Source organism: Penicilliopsis zonata (assembly GCF_001890105.1).
Source record: "Penicilliopsis zonata CBS 506.65 unplaced genomic scaffold ASPZOscaffold_4, whole genome shotgun sequence".
Taxonomy (NCBI): Eukaryota; Fungi; Ascomycota; class Eurotiomycetes; order Eurotiales; family Aspergillaceae; genus Penicilliopsis; species Penicilliopsis zonata.
Genome location: NW_019208914.1, coordinates 1,513,522 through 1,533,735, shown reverse-complemented (window position 1 = coordinate 1,533,735; position 20,214 = coordinate 1,513,522). Strand labels below are relative to the sequence as shown.

The following is a 20,214-nucleotide window of genomic DNA, read 5'->3' as shown; positions in this document are numbered from 1 at the left end:
CTGTGTGTTTGTCAAGGAATGGACTGCTTGTAGTAGTGGTAGTAGTGGTAGTAGTAGTAGTAGTGTTGGAGCGAAAGTGGGTAGTCAGAATCAGAGGGAAAGGGAGAATGGGAAAGCAATTCCACGTCACCGCTCGCTTGCCCACACAAAGTCTCTCTCGTCTCTTTCTCTCTTGCTCTCTTGGGTGCCCGTCGAGTGCGTCGACGATGATATTCACGGTGGCTGGTCGTCAGAGACGAAGAGGCTGGGCCAACGACCCTTTGTTTACACGCCCCTCCCCATGGAAACCATGGATAGACACTAGGCCTGATGGGGTATGGTGCAGGTAAGCTGACCCTGGCTAGTCCAAAGGGGGAAAGGCGCAGCGCTAAATCTCCGCGATTGCACCTCACTGGTCCAGCCGCACGTGCCTTACATAAGATGAGGCGGGTTGGGTAGGGAATTACCAAGTACGGAGTAGTCTATGTGGTACAGGGTAATTAACCACCAGGTAAGGATTGACATGAAGACTCTAATGATAGCAGTACGGAGTAGCTAATGAAACACTAAACCTAGGAGTCCAAGTGTGAAGAGTAAACCAGATTACAAGTAATCCAATAGGAACGAACCCCAACGCCATGGTGGTCCAATGCATGCGAATGATGATGATGGTAGGTAGAATGATGCAGGTAGCCTATTGCGGAACAAAAGAGAACCGTTTGAGATCCAATGTCCCCCGGCGGGCGTTGGTGGTCGGCGAACAATCCTCCTCGGCCTCTTCCTCGCTATCAGGAATGATCATATCCTCGCTACCCCGGTTCAAGGGCGTAGATACGAGTCTCATGGGTGCCATCTGGCTGGGATCGCTCGCGGTGCGAACGACAGCTTTCGTTCGCGGAAGGTTGAGAGATCGCGACCGGGATAATGCAGTCTGTCCGAGTCGCTGCAGAGGCGTCAACCGCTGGCGCTTCGGCGAGCCTTCTTGAGCTCCCCAGGTGATCGTTGACGGGGCAGTGTTGGCAGCTTGCTTCGTCTCCCCACAATTCATCTCGGAGACCGTCGAGCTGCCAGGTGACTGAAACGCGTATTTGGCGAGCAAAGCGGTGTTTTGCTTCTTGACGTGATAACCCAGTACCTGGTGAAATAGTTTGGGATCTGAGTCAATACTGACAGTCTTGCAAGAGGCTACTGGTGGCACCGAGGCCCCTTTGTCTGATCCATGCGGATCGGATTCCATTGCTGATGCCAGTTCTTGCTCCTCTTGTTTCTGTGAATCAGGTCTGGAAACGTTGCTCCTTTCTGAAATTTTCATCGCCTTATTATCAGGCTTGACAGGGTCCGTAAGCTGAGACATAATGTCTTCCGCAGCTTGATCGTCAGAGAACACATCAAGACAAGACTTTCGAGATTTCTTGCCGCGGAGCATCTTCTGTCCACTGGGGCTGGCCTCTTCAGTGGTGGCCGCAAAGAACGGACTCTTGTTGACTGGACGAGAAGGGACAGCTTCCTCTTCGGTCTCGAAGCAGAGTCTTTGCCGCTTCACGGGTTGAACAGTTGATACCCGAGAAGCTTGTGCCAGGAACGAGTCACGCTCAGCGCTTCTCACCAGCGGACTAGAGCGCGGGGTGAAGGAAGTTGCAGACCGCAGAAGGCTGGGACGGACGGGAGCAGGGCTGGCCTCCCAGGAGGAGCTGGCATGGCGCTGCAGAAGTCGTTGTTGACTCGGGGATGGCGATAGGCTGTTCGGGTCAAGTTCCGCCAGAGGTGTACGTTTCGGGGTGAAAAAAGAACTAATAGGCTTGCTGGGCTTCAGGTCGGCGGACGAGCCCAGTGTTTGCCTCCTAACAATTCCACTTGGGACTTTCTGCGGGTTGATTGGTTTCAACACGATCGGCTCCTTTGACATGGGGTCAAGATCTCCTCGGGCGACCTGGACGGCAATTTCTGGTTCGACGTCGTCTCCAATGAACGTAAGCTCTTCAAGCTCAATGCTGGTGTCCAGTGGTGTCAATGTCACCAGCTTCCCCGCTTTGGGACAGAACACTCGCTGATAGAGAAAGGTGCGCTCCGCCTGCGCGAAATTCTGCAGATAATCCGCCGGGACACGGAAGTGTCCTTCAAACTTCAGCATGCGCAAGGCCTTCTCCACGTCCTTGTATTTGCGAATGCTACGGTATGCAGTCTTCAGACCCATTTTTGGGATGTTGGGCAGGTAATCACACCCACTCAGAATGCACATGCGCCGGAAGTCGTCGTCGGTCCACCCGGCCAGACTGACTTCGCGACAGGCTGAGAAGTTGGCTCGGTTAATCTCAATGCAGTCGCCGTGTTGGTCGAGTTTCGACAAGAGTCTTTTGGCGCCGAAGACAAGCAAATCCGAGTCTTCAGAGATTATGCCGTTGATGATCCCCTCGCGTTCCAGGTATACCATTTGTGCGTCCGCTTCGTACGGTGCCACAACGTACTGGACGTCCATCTTCTTTAGTTCCTCGATCAACTGGCGAGCCATATACGGGGTGACATCGACGGCCTTTTGCAGCTCCTGGTACGCCTCCGCGATCTTGCCCTTTCGTTTCAAATCCAGACCCAATGCTTTACTCTCCTGTCGTCTCTGCTGCCGCTGAGCTTCGGTTCCAGCCTTACTTGGCAGATCATCGCCGTCGAAGATTAGGTAGGGCCTGACACCAAAATACAGCAGCATCCGAACGCGATTGAGCACGAAATCGATGTGCCTAGCACGCATGTCAGTGATATTTCTTTTTCTCCACGAACATTCAACAAGGAAGATAGCCACGCGTACTTTGTTGTCGGCCTATCGAGGACCAGATCGATCGAGCACGCAATGGTCCCACGATGTAGCCATCCATACGCATCGACCCCCAGCGTTTGACCGCTGAAGTCCCTTAGATGTACTGGTTTCTGGATCGATTTCAGAAGGCCATGGAGCCCTGTTTGTTGTCAGCCCCCAATCGACCACGAGACACACTCCAGTCTTCTTTCAGGGGTTGTTCCCACCTTTGATCCCCATCGTGAGCACCCTCCAGGAACGAGGAGCTCCTGGTCTTGTTTACCAGCACGGCAGGAGCGCGCATGAGATAGTCTCGACTCTATACCCAGCAGCGCGTCAGGTCATCGATGCCATGGAGCAGGCCACAAGGGATGTCCACGGGCGGGGGAGGCTTAAGAGGCAACAAGGGGACCGCGTGGGGGAGCAACCGTCTGCACTACAGCCTGCATTGGTAGCGCTGGGCCACTGGGAATGTGCCTTCGCTCGGCAGCGACTGACGCGCAGGACGCGAAGCATTGATCGGATGGGGGGCGCGTGGCACGTGATTCGTGATTGGGCCCTTGGAGGCGGTAGCTGCTCCCGTTCTCACCGCTATTTGTTTCTGCCGAACAAAAAGATGCCGCGCCGGAAAAAAAAAATAAAAATTGCAAAAAAGAGGGCCTTCGTTGGTTCCCCGCATATCAATCATCTCAGTCCACAGGAGAACTGCCCAGCATGCCTCGCAGTCTTCAGAAAGTTCAGAAGCACATTGCCAAGAAGCGCGGTGTCGTGGAGGCACTTCATGAGAACAGCCGCGATGCAAAGCTTTTGCGTCGTGCTGGAGCGCGAGATGACAGACTCTCTCGGATTGCTTCGGTCATGTCAAGGGCAAGAAGGTCATATGGTATGGCTACGTGATTACTTTTAGTGATTTGCAGGATTCTGCTGACGATCCCTGTGTTGTAGTGGACCGGGTGAATTATTTTCTAGAAGCACTGGGAGAGACTCCCGCACTGGTGTCGGAGGATGGGATGAAAGAGCTGGTAGTCAGGTTCGTCAGACGGAATTCTATTTCAATAAGCAGCGCTAACGGGGGAATTGGGAAACAGGTACATTGCTCGGGATGCCGAGGAGATTGAACAGTTACAGAAAGAAAGACGCAAAGGCCGCCCGCCGAGCAAGCGAGAAGAGGCGCTGTCGCAACGTACTGAAGCCGAGAACAAGGAATACAAAACAGGATTCTGGATGCCCGATCTCTCGAACCAAGACAATATCCGCAATCTATCACTGTGGAATGGCGACTGGTCGAGTCTAGTCACGGTGAAGTTCGTCCGCCTGGTCAAAGACGGGTCAATGCAGGCCTCCAGCTTCCCACCGAATGGACTGTCATGAAGCAGGGTATATGATACCTGCCCCAAAAAAAAATATTGCATTGGGCTGGCGTTTATAGCATATATACAACTCTAGATTCAAAAGTTTCATCCATAATCATGGTAGTCATGCCATTGTAGCTTTGGTGCACTAGGCCGTTTTGGAGCTGTTGGTCTTGGCACAATCGAACTTTGCGGAAACATCAACATCATTATTTGCCCCCGGAACCTTGGAGCCTCTTGTCTTTCCCCCCATCTCTACACCATCGCATATCTGGGCTTTCTGTCTTAAAGTTACTCTAGCCGCCATGATGTCCCTTCGCATGCTTGCACGCTCTGTGCCCCGGACCTTCTCCCGATCTATCGCCAGCACTTCCCGCGCCGCTGCTCTGCGACCTCTGGCCCCTAAGCCCGCTCTTTTCCAATCATCATGGAAGCAAGCCACGAAACCTTTCTATCCCGCTTTCTCTACATCGAGCACACTCAAGGAGACCGCTGAAGGTAAAAGATCTTCTTTTTCTTCCGTCATCATAAATGGAGTCGCTGACAGCATGGTTTTCCGGTAGGTGACGTTGAGCTGATTGCCAAGCTCGAGGATGAATTGAAGCATGAGAAGGCCTCCGGACTTGATGATCTCGATAGCTCCGTTCAGAACATCCAATATGTCCTTCAAAATAACGCATGGGAGGTATGTGTTGCGTCCGAGAGCTCCCTCCCGAGCAATTTCTAACAAGGTGTAGGTCAAGGATATTCCGGGCGAGCAAGAGGTGATCCTTACTAGGAAGTTCGGAAAGGAAGAGTAAGTTGCACAAAATCATCTTATGCCTTTATTTTTTGTCTCTAATAACATGACTAATTTTTTTTTCTCGCCCACAGTATCCGCGTTACCTTCACTGTTGCCGACCTGCAGAACCTGAGCGAACAAGAAGACTTTGGTGACTCTGCCCTCGGCGATGAGATGGACTTTGAGTCGCACCAGGCCATCAACCAGGGCCGTGGGGCCCCCGGATCCGTCTCCCAGCACCCCGAAGACCAGGTTGCGCCCGCCGACCGTGACCTGGAGGACCGCGATATGGAGCCCAGTTTCCCTGCCCGTGTCAACGTCACTGTTGAGAAGCCCAGCGGTGGTTCTCTGTTGATTCAGACCATTGTCCAGGATGGGCTATTCCAGATTGAGGAGGTCTCGTATTTCAACAAGCCCGACTTGGCTCAGGCTCAGACCGCCGAGAAGGACTGGATCAGGCAGAGCATGTACGCCGGTCCTCCCTTTGAGAACCTGGATGAGGACCTCCAGACCCTACTGGAGCGCTACCTGGAGGAGAGAGGTGTCAACACCGAGCTGGCCAACATGATCCCTGACTACATTCAAGTCAAGGAACAGAAGGAATACGTCCGCTGGCTCGAGAGTAAGTTGAAATTGCCACTTATATAACCCACACGTTACAGTACTAATGGCCTATTCTAGGTGTCAAGAACTTCGTTTCTGTCTAAATACTTCTCAACCGATTTGTTGATTCTTGCCGATTCCCCCCTCTTCCCGGTTCAAATGCCAATTTTGAACCCTTCCAATGAAATGTTGAATAGGGGGCTTGCTCAAGCATAGCCCTACGTGTAATAATAGATAAAAAGGAACTATTTATGGAACTCTTGATGTCGTGATATCATTTTAAATCATCATGGTAGACAGTATCAAAAACTCACTTACTTAGGCTGATGTGGGACTTCCGTTTTGGGACCCCGACTTCGATAAACCATAAAACATTCACATTATCCCCAAAATTCCAGTACGATAGAGGAACAAATATTCCCCAAATACAATCTTGTATTTCTGTTGATATTCTGGAGAACAGATTGCCATCCCTTATCATTCCAACAGTCATACAAAACCGATATTCTGTTCCAACCATCTGTTCGGGTCCCAGAGACAGGAGAATAGAAAGAAGAGATGGCTGAAAAGACACTCATAACCTTCATCCAAAACGCCCTCTCCCTAAGCAACACCCCGCTAACCATCCGGCGCGAGCCATCCATCGAGGGAGACGACCACAAAGTCTTCTTTATCGACGGGCACGACAACTACATATTGCGCGTGACGAAACCGCGGCCGGGCCGCGGATATAGCGGGTCGGAAATGCAGAGACGCGAGATCGCCATTCACGACCTCATCCGATCAGAGTACGAGAGACGAGGACTCTCGTCGGCAATGATCCCACGGTCTGTTGCGTCCTGCATCCTGGATGATGATAAAGACGGCGACGAAACCACTTCTGCTTCATTGGAGGTCGTTCTGAAAGGGGCGACGCTGGATGACGTCCCGGCTACCTCGAGGACATTGACAAATTTAACAACCTTGCTAGTGATTCTGAGGAGTATTCCTGTCTCACGATTAGAAGAGAGGCTGGGAGTCAAGGTTCCCATGCTGGAATATCCGGAGTTAATGCAGTGGAGGTCCGATGCGGTCGAAGCATGGCGACGACTCGTTCGCAATGACCAGCTAGGGGGTGTCAACTGGGGAGTCCCCCCGGAGACAAGCTTGGAAGAGTATATCGAAACAAAGACAGCATTCATGGAGGAGATACGGGCCTTTTCATTGGGTAATGGGAAAGACGACGAAATAGTTCTCACTCACAACGATATCAAAGGCGAACATATCCTTATATCTCACACGGACGGTTCCATAACTGGGATCCTGGACTGGGCGGATGTCGGACTAGGAAGTCCGGCTATCGATATTGCTGGCGTATTGCTGACCGTGGGGACAACAGCGACGATCAAGGTGGCGAGGGAGGCAGGCTATGGAGAGAAGGTGATCCTCGAGGGCATCATGTTTGGACGATGCATGTGTGTCACAAGACTGGATGATCGGTTGAATGGGAACGATACACAGACCCCAGTGCCGTTACTGAAGCAGCAGTTGCTCGTCTCTTTACAGGACTGAAGGGTTGGACAAGGGGTAGTCGATTGGTAGTAATTGCAGGTGCAATTGAATGACTAGCAGAGATATTCAACGCCGGGGAATTTCCAAACTTCCTAACACACACACACAAGAAAATGAAAACGCCCATGTCTTTCCAAAAAGAGAAGATGCTATAGAAGTCAAAAGAGCTGCTCGCTAAAACTCCATCTTAGTCGTTCCCCCAGTGACTGTCTCTTCGGTCCGCTCGCGTTTGACTGTTCGCTCGTCTTTGAGCAAGCTTGCAATAAACGACCTGAAGTAATCGACATAAGGTTTGAGGCTTGTCTTCTCGTAGTCTTGCAACTTGCGGCTACCCTTGGCATCAGATTCGTTGAGCGCGCTGTCCTCGACATCCATAGCCTCTGTGCCTGTATTGCCTGAAGGGTGTTCCGCATCCCACGCGTCGATTTCACTCAGGAGTTGTGTTACGGTAGGGACAGAGAGGGGATCAAAATTCTCAACGTTCCGAGGATCGATGGGAACACAGACACGTCCAGTGCCGGGGTGAATGACGAAGGGGCTCTTAAGCAAGTGAATCATCTTTTTGCTGACCTCCGAGTCGAGTCGTGGATAGGTATACTCCAACACAATATCTTGCTTGGCATCCAGAAGCGAAGACGTGTTCAGGTGACTGCTTTTTCCAGTTTTCGCCAGGGAATCGATGTCAGCCCACTTGTTCGTACTCGATCTGTCCGGAGAGGATCCCCATTTCTTCCGCAGCGCGTCATTGAGGCCTTTATCGGGAAGGAGTGAAAGTAGGCGGTCCGACTGCTCTGGTCCGGCGAATGTGTTTTGGTCATTTAAAGTGGTCTGCGCGAAATGTGGCTTGAGAATATCCAAACTACGGGACATGTGCGGGTGTAACGGGCGTTTGAGGTTGACCTTCTTTCCGGACTGGGAGCCTCCACGGATGAGATCGAGATATCCGGCAATTGCCCTTCGCCGGTCGTCGGGTAAATTCCTTGCCCTCTTGTCGCAAACCCAGGCGTGTGCACCACGTCGACCAGAGTAAACCCACATGATATGCTCGAATCCAAAGTCCTCGCGTAGTGCGGTGTCAATTACCTTGATGGCCATGGTAATGAAGGACCAGCATTTCCAGCAGATATTTGCCTTTGAACAGCAAGTTCGAATGTCATCATAATCTGTCAAATCGATATCGAACACGAGTTCTTTGGCAACAGGTTTCATTTGACCTCCCTTCATGGTCTTGCGGTCCCGAGGATTTGTGCTGTAGACTGGCCCGATTTCAAAACGTGACGGGTTCATTCGTATGATGTCCTTGCGAAATCTTGCATGAACAGATTGGTCAGTCTACCAGTCTCATACTTCACTAGCTTCTCATATTATAAAACAACTTACAGATCAGCAGTAGCATATGACTGATATCGTAGATACGCATCATTCTGTAGGGTAAGCGCGAATTCTCGGTTTCCAAAATCCGGGGACGGAATAATGCCATGGTTCAGCCATTGAAACAGGTATCTGAACGGAAAGAGTCGCTGGTAGAACGCAAGCATTGTGTCAGTATCGACACCTGTTGGTTGAGGAGCAGATGGGCTATGAAGGAGAGTCATATTAATGTCAAGGATGCAGCTACTTCTTGGAACATCTTATGCTTACTTGGCCATGTCTGGTGCTGGCGGTGGTGACGACGCCATTTTAACATCCACTGCACTTGAGGCAGGAAATTCATCATCATCGTCGTCGTCAAACATCTCCTCCAGCTTCACACCTCCAGTGCCATTCTGCGAGACAGCAGCAGTCACTGCGGGTTTGACCTCATCGGTTTCCTCCGCCGTAGGCGCATCTGGCAGAACCTCTTCATCGTGTTTCGCTGGGGGATCGACTTCATCAGGCGTTACAGAATGCGGCATCTTGATTTGTGTTGGCTGAAGTATACTCGGCACAGCTGTACCATGAAATTGTGATGCTTTTGGCCTCAATTGATGTCCAATACAGCCTCATTCAGAACGCGACTCCCCGCAGCGACGCGTCTCCACGCGTTTCCATTAAAAACCAAAGCCCTAAGCCCTAAGGGCCGGATCGAGAAAAGATCATGTGACTTTATACAGTATTGCTTATCTAATACGTATATAAGTCTTTCCGATCCGTTCCATATCCGGATCACCCTTGTTCTTGCCCGTTCTCCCAGTGCAACCTCAGCCTCATCCTGCAAACGGACGACACTCTCTTGATTTCGAACATCACCCGCACCGGCTGCTTCAGGAACAGTTGATTGATAATTTCTGCTTTGGTATCGGCAGCATCTTGCTGTCAAGCAGCTTACTGGATGCCGCCTTTGCCCATCACTGCCCGAAGCAGTTGGCTAGGAAGCTATATCACAATCCTGTCTTGAAGCAGCTAGCCAAGAGTGCTGAGTGCTATAAATGGCATCATTACTGAGATTTTCTCTTATTCAATACGTCCGATATATCTGATAGTCCACTCTTGCATATTTTCCAGCCTTGATCTATCTATCCCAAAGCGGACCTTTCGTCGCCAGTAGTATTGACTGTCAGTCATGATGCCATCAGTCTTTGTGAGCTATGCCTATTGTCACTTCCTGACAGGATATTCTCATATTCTTTAGAATCCTTTTGGAATTGTAGTAGGCTTGTCGCTCTGCTTATTATGGCTATTTTTCACAGCAATTTCCCCACATTCCAGCTCGACCTTGAGCGATGATGACTAGTGACTTGCTTTGCTGGCTGTAAAGCGCTCAATAAACACCATTATGTCCAGATTTTTGTGGCTGTGAACCGAGCCTCTTGGGCGTAGGGGATGGGATTGTCAGTGTCTGATCGCACACGAGTCGACTTTCCTAATGCGCACTGGCGAGTTCTTGCGGTGATTTTGTGGTATGGAGTCAAATTTCCATTTCCGGAAGCATTGACTACGCCCAAGCCGACCTGATCCGTCTATTGCTCTCTGCTTCCTTCCACCATTTCCGCATGCAGTAATACTCTGGTGCCTTCACTTTGTAAAGTGATGTTCCTGGTCTCTTTTTTTTATTGTATATTTTTTTGGTCTGATCCGCCGGATCCGTATGTTGGTCCTCTCTCATGCTGTTCCTGGCATGGCCGTGATGTCTCAAAGCACTCTCCCATGAAAGCTGCTATCTATCTAGGCATTGGAGTGTTCCCCACATCTATGGTAGAAGCTACTATCTGCTTCCAGCCGCATTCAACTGTCTTCTTCGATATTCGGCCGTGCGGACTTGTCGGGTTTGGGAATCTCCCTTCCAAGACAGACGGCTATACTCTCGATTGCAGCAGCAGTAAACGCCACCCTGTCCATACCTAACATCCTTTCCAGGACAAGTGTTCCTGCTCTCTTCTCTGGAACGTCTGGTGGATACTGTGGACACCTATTTCGGATGATACTACAGAATGTTACGTTGGCGGGTAGGTCGATGCTCTATCACAATTACGCTGTACCTCTCTCCATGCACGGGTAATGCTGCTTTCAGCCTTGTATAGACATATCGTGAAGAGCCTGAGTCTTTCCCGGATTCGATTAAGGCATTATTGCGATACTATTGGGTACTACAGTGGTATTGAGACACAATTGCCTGATGGTGACATGAAAACGAAAGTGGCTTTTGGCCTCAAGACTGGAGATATAAGACGGGCCTTGTATCTGCCCAATCCTCTACTCTCTCTTTCTACCATCACCTTGCTTTGAGATAGAAAAAAAAGTACACTCGCTGCTACTTCGCTCGTTTTGCTCCCCAAGCTTTTCCAAGATCCATTGCTTTAATTCTCCAGTTCTTTTTACTCAACCTGCCATCTCAATATAATCAAAATGGTCAAGGCTTCCGTTGCTCTTGTTGCCCTGGCTGCCGCCCCGGCATTCGCCGGCGTCATCGCTCGCGGTGATGAAGGTTCTGTGGAGGCGTGGGCTCCCACCACCACCACCTCGGAGAAGTGGGAGGCTGCTACCACCACTGCTGAGGAATGGGAGAAGACCACCAGCACTTCTCAGTCCAAGTGGGAGGAGACTACTACTTCTTCCTACGAGTGGGAGAAGACCACCTCCACCACCGAAAGCTGGGTGAAGCCTACCACCTCTTCCTCCACCGAGAGCTGGGTGAAGCCTACCACCTCTTCCTCCACCGAGAGCTGGGTCAAGCCCACCACCAAGTCCTCGTCCACCGAGAGCTGGGTCAAGCCCACCACCAAGTCCTCGTCCACCGAGAGCTGGGTGAAGCCCACCACCAAGTCCTCGTCCACCGAGAGCTGGGTCAAGCCTACCACCAAGTCCTCCTCCTCTGAGAGCTGGGTCAAGCCTACCACCAAGTCCTCCTCCTCTGAGAGCTGGGTCAAGCCTACCACCAAGTCCTCCTCTGAGAGCTGGGTGAAGACTACCTCCAAGTCTTCCTCCTCCTGGGTGAAGCCAACCTCTTCCTCCTCTGCCCACGTCTGGTCGAAGTCTTCTTCCACTTCCACCCCTGTCTGGACCAAGTCGGCTTCCTCTTCCACCCATGTCTGGACCAAGTCGGCTTCCTCTTCCGCCCCTGTCTGGACCAAGTCGGCTTCCTCTTCCACCCCTGTCTGGACCCAGCCCAGCAGCTCCAAGATCGTCGTTGAGACCACCACCTACCCTGTTACCTCGACGGTTATCACCTCCGGCACTCAGGTCATCACGGTCCCCGTCACTGAGACTCCTGTCTACCGCAACTCCACGGTCGCTCCTGTTACCTCCACCAGCGCCGCTGCGGCTGAGTCCAGCTCTGCTCACGCCTCGAGCGCTGCGGCTGAATCCAGCGCTGCCGCTGCCGAGACCAGCGCTGCCGCTGCCGAGACCAGCGCTGCCGCTGCCGAGACCAGCGCCGCCGCCGCCGCTGGAACTAGCGCTGCTGCTGCTGCTGCTGGAACGAGCGCCGCCGCTGCTGCTGGAACGAGCGCCGCCGCTGCTGCTGGAACTAGCGCTGCTGCTGCTGCCGCCGGAACCAGCGCTGCTGCCGCCGAGTCTGGTGCTGCTACCGCCGCCGCTACTTCTGAGGCCAGTGCTGCTGCCGCCTCTCCTTCCGAGACTTCGACTCCCGAGGGTGTCAGCCCAACCTACACTGGTGCCGGTTCCCAGAACATGCGCCCTGCTGCCGGTCTTCTCGCTGCCATTGTCGGTGCTATGGCTCTCCTGTAAACGGTCCACCATCCCTGACGGCCAGGACTGTGGGCTTAGTCCTAGCCCGCCATTAGATGAATGGAATGCGATCAGCGACTACCTATCTGTGAAGAAAAGTCACCTACCCGGATGATTCTTTTCTTTTTGATTTCTTATTAATTTTCGGTATGGAGTTCAGGGAAATGATGCGATCTTGGAAAAACTTGATTGAAAAGCAAAAAAAAAACGGGGGATTCTTGTTTTTATCATTAATTATAGTCTTTAATGGAAGTATTTAAAATGGTAATTTTCTATCTTAATTACTGCTATAGACCAAATAGATTTCGCATCTCATCTAGGAATAACAAGCCGGCATGATCTTTTTGACTCTCAAGACAGACACACAAATCTTTCATATCGAAGAATTGATGGACTTGAAGGTTCAACGATGACAACTTGATGGTTTTGTCTGCTTTTTAAGATAAGACGTGAGTCTATATCAAATGTTCGATATTCAAGCGCCAGGACAGCACAATGGGAGTCACTGGTTGAAAGCGCTCCATATATCATCTATTCATAACTATCTGGACATTTTTGTTGAAAACTCTCATGTCGAAAGAAAGAGAAAAAAAAACCGATAGCCTATCTAGTTTCAATCTATTCATATATAAAAACAGTTTTCAACGTAAGCCCTGGAGCTCCTGCTCGACCTCGGCCTTGACAATTTCCCGGACGACCTCCCAGCTGACATTGCCGGAGACAGGGGTGACTCTGCTTTCACGCTGTTCCAGACCGACAAACTCCTGGGGAAGGACTTCGGGGAAGCTGTAGCCGTCTTCGTCGCGGAGGGCGAGGTCGACCGCGCTGGCAAACTTGGCCGGGTGGGCGGTGGAGAGGGAGATGTGGCTGGCGGCCGGGTTGCGCTGGATGGAGCGCAGGGAGGCGGCGACGCCGACGGCGGTGTGCGGGTCAACGATGTAGCCGCCCGTCTTGGAGCTTTTGGCGCTGCCTGGGCCCAGGTTGGGCGGGAAGCAGGAGCGGTAAGTCGAGCGGATGGTCTCGATGGTGTCCTCATCGCTGACGCGCTCGCTCTCGAACTCGACCTTGGCGCCGTTCAGCACCGCCTCGGACACGTTGAAGCTGCCGCTGGTCTTCAGCTGGGTGAGCCAGCCGCTGACGGCCTCGCAGGCGTGCTTGCGCTTCTCCTCGGCGGAGCTGGATCCGTCCGCCTGGAAGGCGAGGAACCACAGGAGACGCTCGAAGTTGCTGCTGACGAGAATGTCCATGGCGGGGCTGTGAGTCTCCTTGACGCCGCCAGCCTGTGCGGTCTTGGAGTACTGGCCGTTGGTGCGGAAGAAGCGGTCGAGGATGTCGTTCTCGTTGGTGGCAATGACGAGCTTCTCGGCGGGGAGGCCCATGCTCTTGGCGAACCAGCCGGCAAGGATGTCGCCGAAGTTGCCCGACGGGACAACGAAGCGCACGGGGGACCCTGCCTTGTAGCTAGGGGACTTGATCAGGGAGAAGTAGGCGTAGAAGTAGTAGGTCATCTGGGCCAGGATACGGGCCCAGTTGATCGAGTTGACGGCCGCAACGTTGTGCGTGGAGTTGAGATCGGCGTCGGCGAAAAGCGCCTTGACGATATCCTGGCAGTCGTCAAAGGAGCCCTCGACCGTGAGGTTGTGCACATTGGCGTCCAGGACGGTCGTCATCTGGGCCTGCTGGATCGGAGAGACCTTCCCGGTGGGGAACAGAATGAAGATGGACACATCCTTCTTACCCCTGAGGCCGTAGATGGCGGCAGAACCGGTGTCACCGCTGGTGGCACCGATGACAGTCAGGTGGTGTCTGTCCTTGCCCTCCTTGCCCTGGTTCTTACGGACCAGGAAGTACTCGAAAAGGTTTCCGAGGAACTGAAGCGCAACGTCCTTGAAGGCAAAGGTTGGGCCCATAAACAGCTCCAGCAGGTAGAGATTGCGCTTGGGGTCCAGCTCGACCACGGGGGTGCGCTCGGCGTGGCGGAAGGTCGAATATGAGCGGCGGATGATATCTTTGAGGTCTTCGGAGGGGATTTCGGCGGACGAGATGTACAGCGACAGGACCTGGAAGGCGAGCTCCTCGAAGCTCAGATCCCGCCACTCGGTCTCCCAGTTGCTAGGAAGGGCAGGAATCTCCTCGGGAATGAACAGACCGCCGTCCGAGGCCAGCCCCTTCAACACCACATCCTCAAACGACAGCTGCAGAGCACACTCGTTAGCCAGCAATTCACCGCGAACAGCCCCTCCATGCGCCCTCTTACCCCGTAGGAGCCCCCCCGTGTGCTCAGGTACTTCTGTGAAAGCGTAGGCGACATGATGACGGCCAGAATATTGCAAGAAACTTGACTCCAGCAGAAGAGACGTGGTTGCGATGATTCATCTAAGAATACCAGGTCGCCGCGGGGCGAGGCTGTGCCTGTTTGGGACTAGCGCCTCCGAAGACGGCAGGAAATTCTCGAATCGTCACGTGCCGGAACGATAGGCGAAGCAAAGGCGATAAGGAGCTGTCCTGTAAGCAGCCGCTGTCTGGTAAGCACTGAAGCAGCAGCGTCAGCAGCCCCTCGTTGCAGGTTTCATCATTTCTCGTGTGGAATTATTGCATTTCTATCTCTATTTGGTCTATCTACAATGATATTATGATGTCAACTTCTTTTACTGTTCGTTGGAAAGCACGTAGCGGTAGCGTGCCTTGCCTGCGTGCATGTCGAGGATCGCCTGGTTGGCATCCTTCATGGGGATCTCCTCAACCCAGGGCTTGATGTTCTTCTCGGCGACGAGCTCGAACATTTCGCGGATCTCGTCGGGGCTGCCGATCATCGAGCTCTCGAGCTTCAGGCGAGGCATCAGGGGTTTGACCGGCGCCATGAGGGTGCCGTCCTCCGGCAGACCGACTTGCACGAAGTTGCCGTTGACGGCAAGAAGGCTGAGGTAGTCGGTCATGGGCATCTAGGGTGGTCCGTTAGCATTGTGAGCCCTGCGAAGAAGACTTGATGGAGGTGACTTGCCTTGCTGGAAGATACTGTGCAGATGATCAGGTCCAGGGACCGGCGGTACTTGGTGGCCCAGTCCGGCTCATCGTCGGTGGCGATGTACAGGTCAGCGCCCATCTTGAGGGAGTCATCGCTCTTACTGGCCTTGCGGGAGATGGCAACGACTTTGTCAGCACCCATGGCCTTGGCGAAGAGGACGCCAAAGTGGCCCAGACCGCCCACCCCGATGATACCAACGCGTTTTCCGGGCCCGCAGTTGTTGTGCTTCAACGGGCTGTAGAGAGTCACACCGCCGCAGAGCATCGGGGCAGCCTCGACCGAGGGGATGGAGTCGGGGATCTTGATGGCGAAGCGAGATGGCACGCGGTTGTACAGGGAGTATCCGCCGTAGGATTTGCCCCCGTTCACATGGATGCTGTTGTACGTTCCGACAAGCTTCTTCTGGCAATACTGCTCCCAGCCCATGGCGCACTCCGGGCAGTCTCCCAGCCGGCCCTGGCAGGAATCGCTCTGAGCACCAACGCCGACACGATCCCCGACCTTGATACCGCCGACGGCCTTGGAGCCGACGCGGACGGCGGTGCCCACGATCTCGTGGCCAACACAGCAAGGGTATTTGGTCGGGCCCTAGTTATTTATCTATGATAAGCATATTGGTGAAGATACGAATGGTTCGAGGGACCAGAACTCACCCAGCCACTGCCTAACGTGTGCAGATCTGACCCGCAGACACCGCAGTGAGTGACCTTGATATCAACATCGGTCTCTTCCCACTCCTTGGGCTCAAACTCCTGCCAGACCATCTTGCCCTCCACGGCGCTGGGGTCGAGGCCCATCCATCCTTCGAATTTGTACTCTGTTTGCGACATGGTGTAAATGGCAATAGATTGCGAACCTTACACGAGTTTCTCTCCTTTCAATCCTTGCAAAGCAACAACCCCATACCGAATGGGCCCTCGGTGCTTTTATACTATTCACTACGCTCGCCGCCATTAATTATTCCTTCCCGTGGATGCACAACGCCATAGAGCCATACGAAATGGAAACATGAAAACTCAAGCGGGGCTTACAAAAACCGGTACCCACATGTTTTTATCACTGTGCCGAGTTTCCCTTCTCTTTTCTACTATTATTGTTCCTTTCTCTTCAAGATCTCCATCTCAAGACAGGAACATCTTGACGGAATAGGATAAAGTCCCGCTCCCGTTTGAAAAACCAGTCCCGTTCCGAGAATCTTGCCACGCAGAACCTTGATATTGGATTAATAATAATAAATTCTCTCAGGCCCTGACTTGTTCTTTGGTTCTTTCTGGAATCGACCGAACTCTGCAGGTGGAACCAATCCTATCTGTGGTGTCAGAACTTTTGAAGCAGTCGGGGACTCGGGATGATGTCGTGCGATGATCATTATTCACCCATTCATTCCTTTGGGCATGCCGTGCCACTCGGAGAGATAACCATCCATCGGCATCCCCCCCCCCCCCTGGCGCGGGAGAGGTTCTGTCAGTCCGTTTGTGGCCAGACCGATACGTAATGCCTCCATATAAGTGGGATGTTCCACTCTCCTCGTCTGTGCTCTTCTAACATACAAAATCCTCTAGATGATTGATTTGTAAGATAACAGCTTTTTCTTTGGTTCAAAAAGTTTCATATCAGGATAGATGCCGGGCGTAGTCCGGCGTAGAGCCTATCTCCGTACAGTGGAGATTTCAATTTATTTTGATGCCATGTGCACTGTGCATTGTGCAGTAGACGGGGTACATATGCAATGTGTACGAAGTACCAAAAAACCTGCATGCATTTTGCCTCTGGCGATCTCACTCTCAACCTATGTGCTGAAATAGAGGAACTCGTCGATACCTTCATTCATATACATTTAGTATTGCTGTCGTTGTCGTGTTTAGTGCTTAATTGATACCGGGTGTCAATCACTGGGAGGTCTGCATATCAACTTTATAAATAGAAATTAAGTATAAATGGACAATAGAAATGTACAAGGTTAAAAGAGAAAACAGCAAAAGATATAGAGTCGGTAATAAAATAGGGTGGAATGGACAAGTTTTTGTTCAGGCCTCGTTTTGGATACGCTATCGACCTCCGCCATGAAAAAAACAAGGTGATCAGAAAGAGAAAAGAAAAGAAAAGGTCTATCTCATCTGCACAAGACAAGCTTGATGAATCAAGCAGTTAAGTTTTACTTGGATTCCCCCGACAGGCCGCTCAGAACAGCGACAGGATATCCTCGTTGGTCTTCTTGGGCTGTGTGCCCTGCGAAGGGAATGAAGGCGATGTCGCCGCATTGTTGGACGACAAGTCCAGCCCTGCGAAACCGTTCATGAGATCCATGGCGTTACTGCTGCCGCCGTTGACTCCAACACCCCCCGCGGCAGACGAGGGCACCGCGTCGTTGCTGCCAAACACGCCAAGCAGGTCGTCCAGGTTGTTGCTCGACGCGGGGACCCCGACAGCGGGCGACTCCACACGAACAGGTGTGCCTGCCAGTCCTTCCAGACCGGACATGCCGTTGGTTGGCTCCTTTTGTGCAGATGCCGGGGCCGTGCCGTCGAAATCAATGTCCAGGAGATTCTCAATGTTACTCTGTGCCTGTGGCGGGGGAGTCGCGCCTGTGACGGCAGCAGCGGCGGCCGCCGCCGCAAGGGGATTTTCGCGTGCGTTCTGGATTTGTTCCCTGAAGAAAAGCGAGCATTAGCCTTGACTTGATTCGCCTGAAGAAAGAACAGGGTAACGAACTCGATGGCAGCCTGTTGCACTGCGTCAGCACCAAAACGACCTTGGCCAACGAATTGCTCCGGAGGCTTATGATAGACGGAAGCAAGGGTCGACAGTTCTGTTAGCAGCTGCTCAAGCAACGCAGGAGGCAAAGATGAGACCGTCGACACAATCGGCGGCTTCTCGGAAAGCACGATGTTTTTGGTTGCGTTGGAATCACTGGTGTTAGATAGCAGGCGCCAGTAGATGTATGCGCGGTCGCGGACATCCGGGTTGTCATTCTCGGCCGTAGCAGCTTGCAGAACCTTTTGCACCAGGCCTTGGGCCTTGTCGGGGCGCTTCAGGAACAGCTTAACAACCGCAGTCAAGATCTGCAACTGAGTCTAGATCCAAGATTATCTGGTTAGTCTTGATTGGTGTCGAACCAGAAGGTAAGGCCACAAACCTGAGAGAACTCTTCATTGAATCCTTCCACAAACCCGGCTAGGATATCGCCAGCATTACTGATCTTCTCTGCATACTCGCCCACAATCCAAATCAAGGCAGCTCTAGCGTTGGGTTCATCCAGCTCGTCAATGCACTGGCAAAGGGTGGGGATGATGCCTTCGTAGCCAGGGTACTTGCGGAAAATGTCCCGGATAACCACGATCGCCTCCTGCACCACATAGTTGACTTTGGTGTTGATTAGATCCAGGAGTGTGTTCACGCATTTCTCACTAGCGCTCTCAATCTTGATAGCGACCTGGCCGATCGCCTTGACGGCACGGCGGACAAAGTCCATGTCGACTTCCAAGGCGTATTCCTTCAATTCTGCTAGAAGCTGATCCACGTTGCGATCGTTGGCGATTCGCACCATGATTTCTAGTTTCTGGAACTTGACATATGGCGGGTCATTGTACTTGCAGAAGAATACGCGGAGCTCCTTATTCAAAATGCCCGGTTCCTTCTGGAGCAATAGATCGATGTTCCTTAGAGCCACGTACTGAACTTCAGGAGCAGAAGAAACCAAGGTGACTATGAGAAAAGCACAAGAGTCAGCAGCTCTTCAGGGCCATAGTGTTTCTCCACGCAACGTACCTAGAGGAGGGGCCATCTTTTTAAGGAAGTTTTTGCTCATTTCGGCATTGACATTCTTCATGTGCAGAAAGACAACCTTGACTGCTGCCAGAACCACACTGGGATTCACATGCTGGAACTGTGGAACGACTCGCTCACAAATGTGCTCGGATTCCTTTACCTCAGTGGTCTTGTAATTCGCCAAAGTGGTAAGGATGGTGACGCGACCCCACTCGGTACACTCGTTCAGAGCCATCAGCAACTTCCGCAGTGTGCTGGAAGTGACTTGGAGTGCATCAATTTCGGGCGACATCTGATTGATCTCTGCCAGTGCAGTCACAGAGTTCGCAACGACCATCGGGTTGGGATCCCCGATCAGTTCCTGCAGGGTTTCGAGGAATCCGTTCTCTAGGCACATAGAAGGGTTCAGGTCGAATAGCTTGGCGACACAGATTGCTGCCGTCTTGCGCACATATGGTGACTCGTCCCGCAGCGTCTTCCGGAGTGGCTCCTCCATGTAGTCAACCATCTTGTCCACGCGGATGCAACCCATTGTCCGAATAGCTAGGGCTCTGATCAGAGGGTTGGGGTCTTCGGAGTCTTGCACGAAAGTATTCACAGCCAGAATACAAAGATCGGGGTGCGATTTGGCATAATTCCTAAACAGGAGTGGAGGCGATGAGCAACGAACAGCACACGATAATCCCCAAAGCATCCGGGGATGCTCACATGAGATAAAGATAGACAAGCTTCTTCTGCTCTAAATCACTCGTGGCAATATTCTTGAGTACGTCAGGAAACAGAGCCGACACGTCCTTCCCCAGTGTCATGGCCATGATGGTCTTCTGGATTGCCTCTTTTCTGTTGCCAGCATTAGCACACCTCGAACCATACAACTTCGACTAGCGACGACATATAGATTTTTTCGTAGGTTTCATAATGGCATACCGTTCATAAGCATACTGAGATCTTCAGAGAGGGTCAGCATTATTCCATCTGCAAGGTCTGATTTTTGGAGGGCGGCGGTGGGGGGGGGTGTCAAGAGCATTCATACACAAGACCAGCTCGTAATTCAAAAGTCTCGCCCTTCCTTGGTGCCGTGAAGGCACCGCGAATTTTGTTCATCGCCATCTTGAGACGTAGCGAGCTTCAGCGACGACCAAGTCGCGCCTCCGCTAAGTATCCGACTGAGGAGTGTTGGGAGGGGGGTAGGAAGCGTGTC

At 52.3% G+C, this 20,214-nt stretch overlaps 8 protein-coding genes across 8 annotated transcripts; 3 read left to right on the top strand and 5 right to left on the bottom strand.

Moving 5' to 3' along the window:
* Window positions 1-459: 459 nt before the first annotated feature.
* ASPZODRAFT_1652967 (hypothetical protein) lies at window positions 460-3,105 on the bottom strand. Its single transcript, XM_022726707.1, has 4 exons — window positions 2,995-3,105; window positions 2,780-2,927; window positions 1,048-2,711; window positions 460-1,002 (listed from the first exon to the last, which is right to left on the bottom strand). Exons 1-4 carry the CDS (start codon window positions 3,005-3,007, stop codon window positions 674-676), a joined length of 2,154 nt encoding a protein of 717 aa, XP_022583172.1. The 5' UTR covers window positions 3,008-3,105; the 3' UTR covers window positions 460-673.
* A 376-nt stretch (window positions 3,106-3,481) lies between these two features.
* On the top strand, window positions 3,482-4,138 carry ASPZODRAFT_63042 (hypothetical protein; the record flags this gene model as incomplete). The annotated part of the gene is made up of 3 exons (XM_022729122.1): window positions 3,482-3,650; window positions 3,713-3,797; window positions 3,856-4,138. 3 exons carry the CDS (start codon window positions 3,482-3,484, stop codon window positions 4,136-4,138), a joined length of 537 nt encoding a protein of 178 aa, XP_022583171.1.
* A 200-nt stretch (window positions 4,139-4,338) lies between these two features.
* On the top strand, window positions 4,339-5,687 carry ASPZODRAFT_130769 (hypothetical protein). Its single transcript, XM_022722587.1, has 5 exons — window positions 4,339-4,617; window positions 4,683-4,804; window positions 4,857-4,915; window positions 4,993-5,522; window positions 5,582-5,687. Exons 1-5 carry the CDS (start codon window positions 4,425-4,427, stop codon window positions 5,605-5,607), a joined length of 930 nt encoding a protein of 309 aa, XP_022583170.1. The 5' UTR covers window positions 4,339-4,424; the 3' UTR covers window positions 5,608-5,687.
* A 374-nt stretch (window positions 5,688-6,061) lies between these two features.
* On the top strand, window positions 6,062-7,054 carry ASPZODRAFT_14788 (hypothetical protein; the record flags this gene model as incomplete). The annotated part of the gene is made up of 1 exon (XM_022725302.1): window positions 6,062-7,054. The coding sequence occupies one exon, from the start codon at window positions 6,062-6,064 to the stop codon at window positions 7,052-7,054; it is 993 nt and encodes a 330-aa protein (XP_022583169.1).
* Window positions 7,055-7,228: 174 nt separating this feature from the next.
* Window positions 7,229-8,949, bottom strand: ASPZODRAFT_62411 (hypothetical protein; the record flags this gene model as incomplete). The annotated part of the gene is made up of 3 exons (XM_022729074.1): window positions 7,229-8,363; window positions 8,435-8,632; window positions 8,696-8,949. The coding sequence occupies 3 exons, from the start codon at window positions 8,947-8,949 to the stop codon at window positions 7,229-7,231; spliced, it is 1,587 nt and encodes a 528-aa protein (XP_022583168.1).
* A 3,527-nt stretch (window positions 8,950-12,476) lies between these two features.
* On the bottom strand, window positions 12,477-14,539 carry ASPZODRAFT_130764 (hypothetical protein). The gene is made up of 2 exons (XM_022722586.1): window positions 14,478-14,539; window positions 12,477-14,415 (listed from the first exon to the last, which is right to left on the bottom strand). Exons 1-2 carry the CDS (start codon window positions 14,529-14,531, stop codon window positions 12,862-12,864), a joined length of 1,608 nt encoding a protein of 535 aa, XP_022583167.1. The 5' UTR covers window positions 14,532-14,539; the 3' UTR covers window positions 12,477-12,861.
* A 329-nt stretch (window positions 14,540-14,868) lies between these two features.
* Window positions 14,869-16,075, bottom strand: ASPZODRAFT_150844 (hypothetical protein; the record flags this gene model as incomplete). The annotated part of the gene is made up of 3 exons (XM_022725679.1): window positions 14,869-15,162; window positions 15,222-15,833; window positions 15,899-16,075. The coding sequence occupies 3 exons, from the start codon at window positions 16,073-16,075 to the stop codon at window positions 14,869-14,871; spliced, it is 1,083 nt and encodes a 360-aa protein (XP_022583166.1).
* A 1,351-nt stretch (window positions 16,076-17,426) lies between these two features.
* On the bottom strand, window positions 17,427-20,123 carry ASPZODRAFT_62135 (hypothetical protein; the record flags this gene model as incomplete). The annotated part of the gene is made up of 7 exons (XM_022729053.1): window positions 17,427-17,895; window positions 17,958-18,319; window positions 18,382-18,950; window positions 19,014-19,651; window positions 19,722-19,853; window positions 19,941-19,961; window positions 20,047-20,123. 7 exons carry the CDS (start codon window positions 20,121-20,123, stop codon window positions 17,427-17,429), a joined length of 2,268 nt encoding a protein of 755 aa, XP_022583165.1.
* Between the last annotated feature and the right edge of the window lie 91 nt (window positions 20,124-20,214).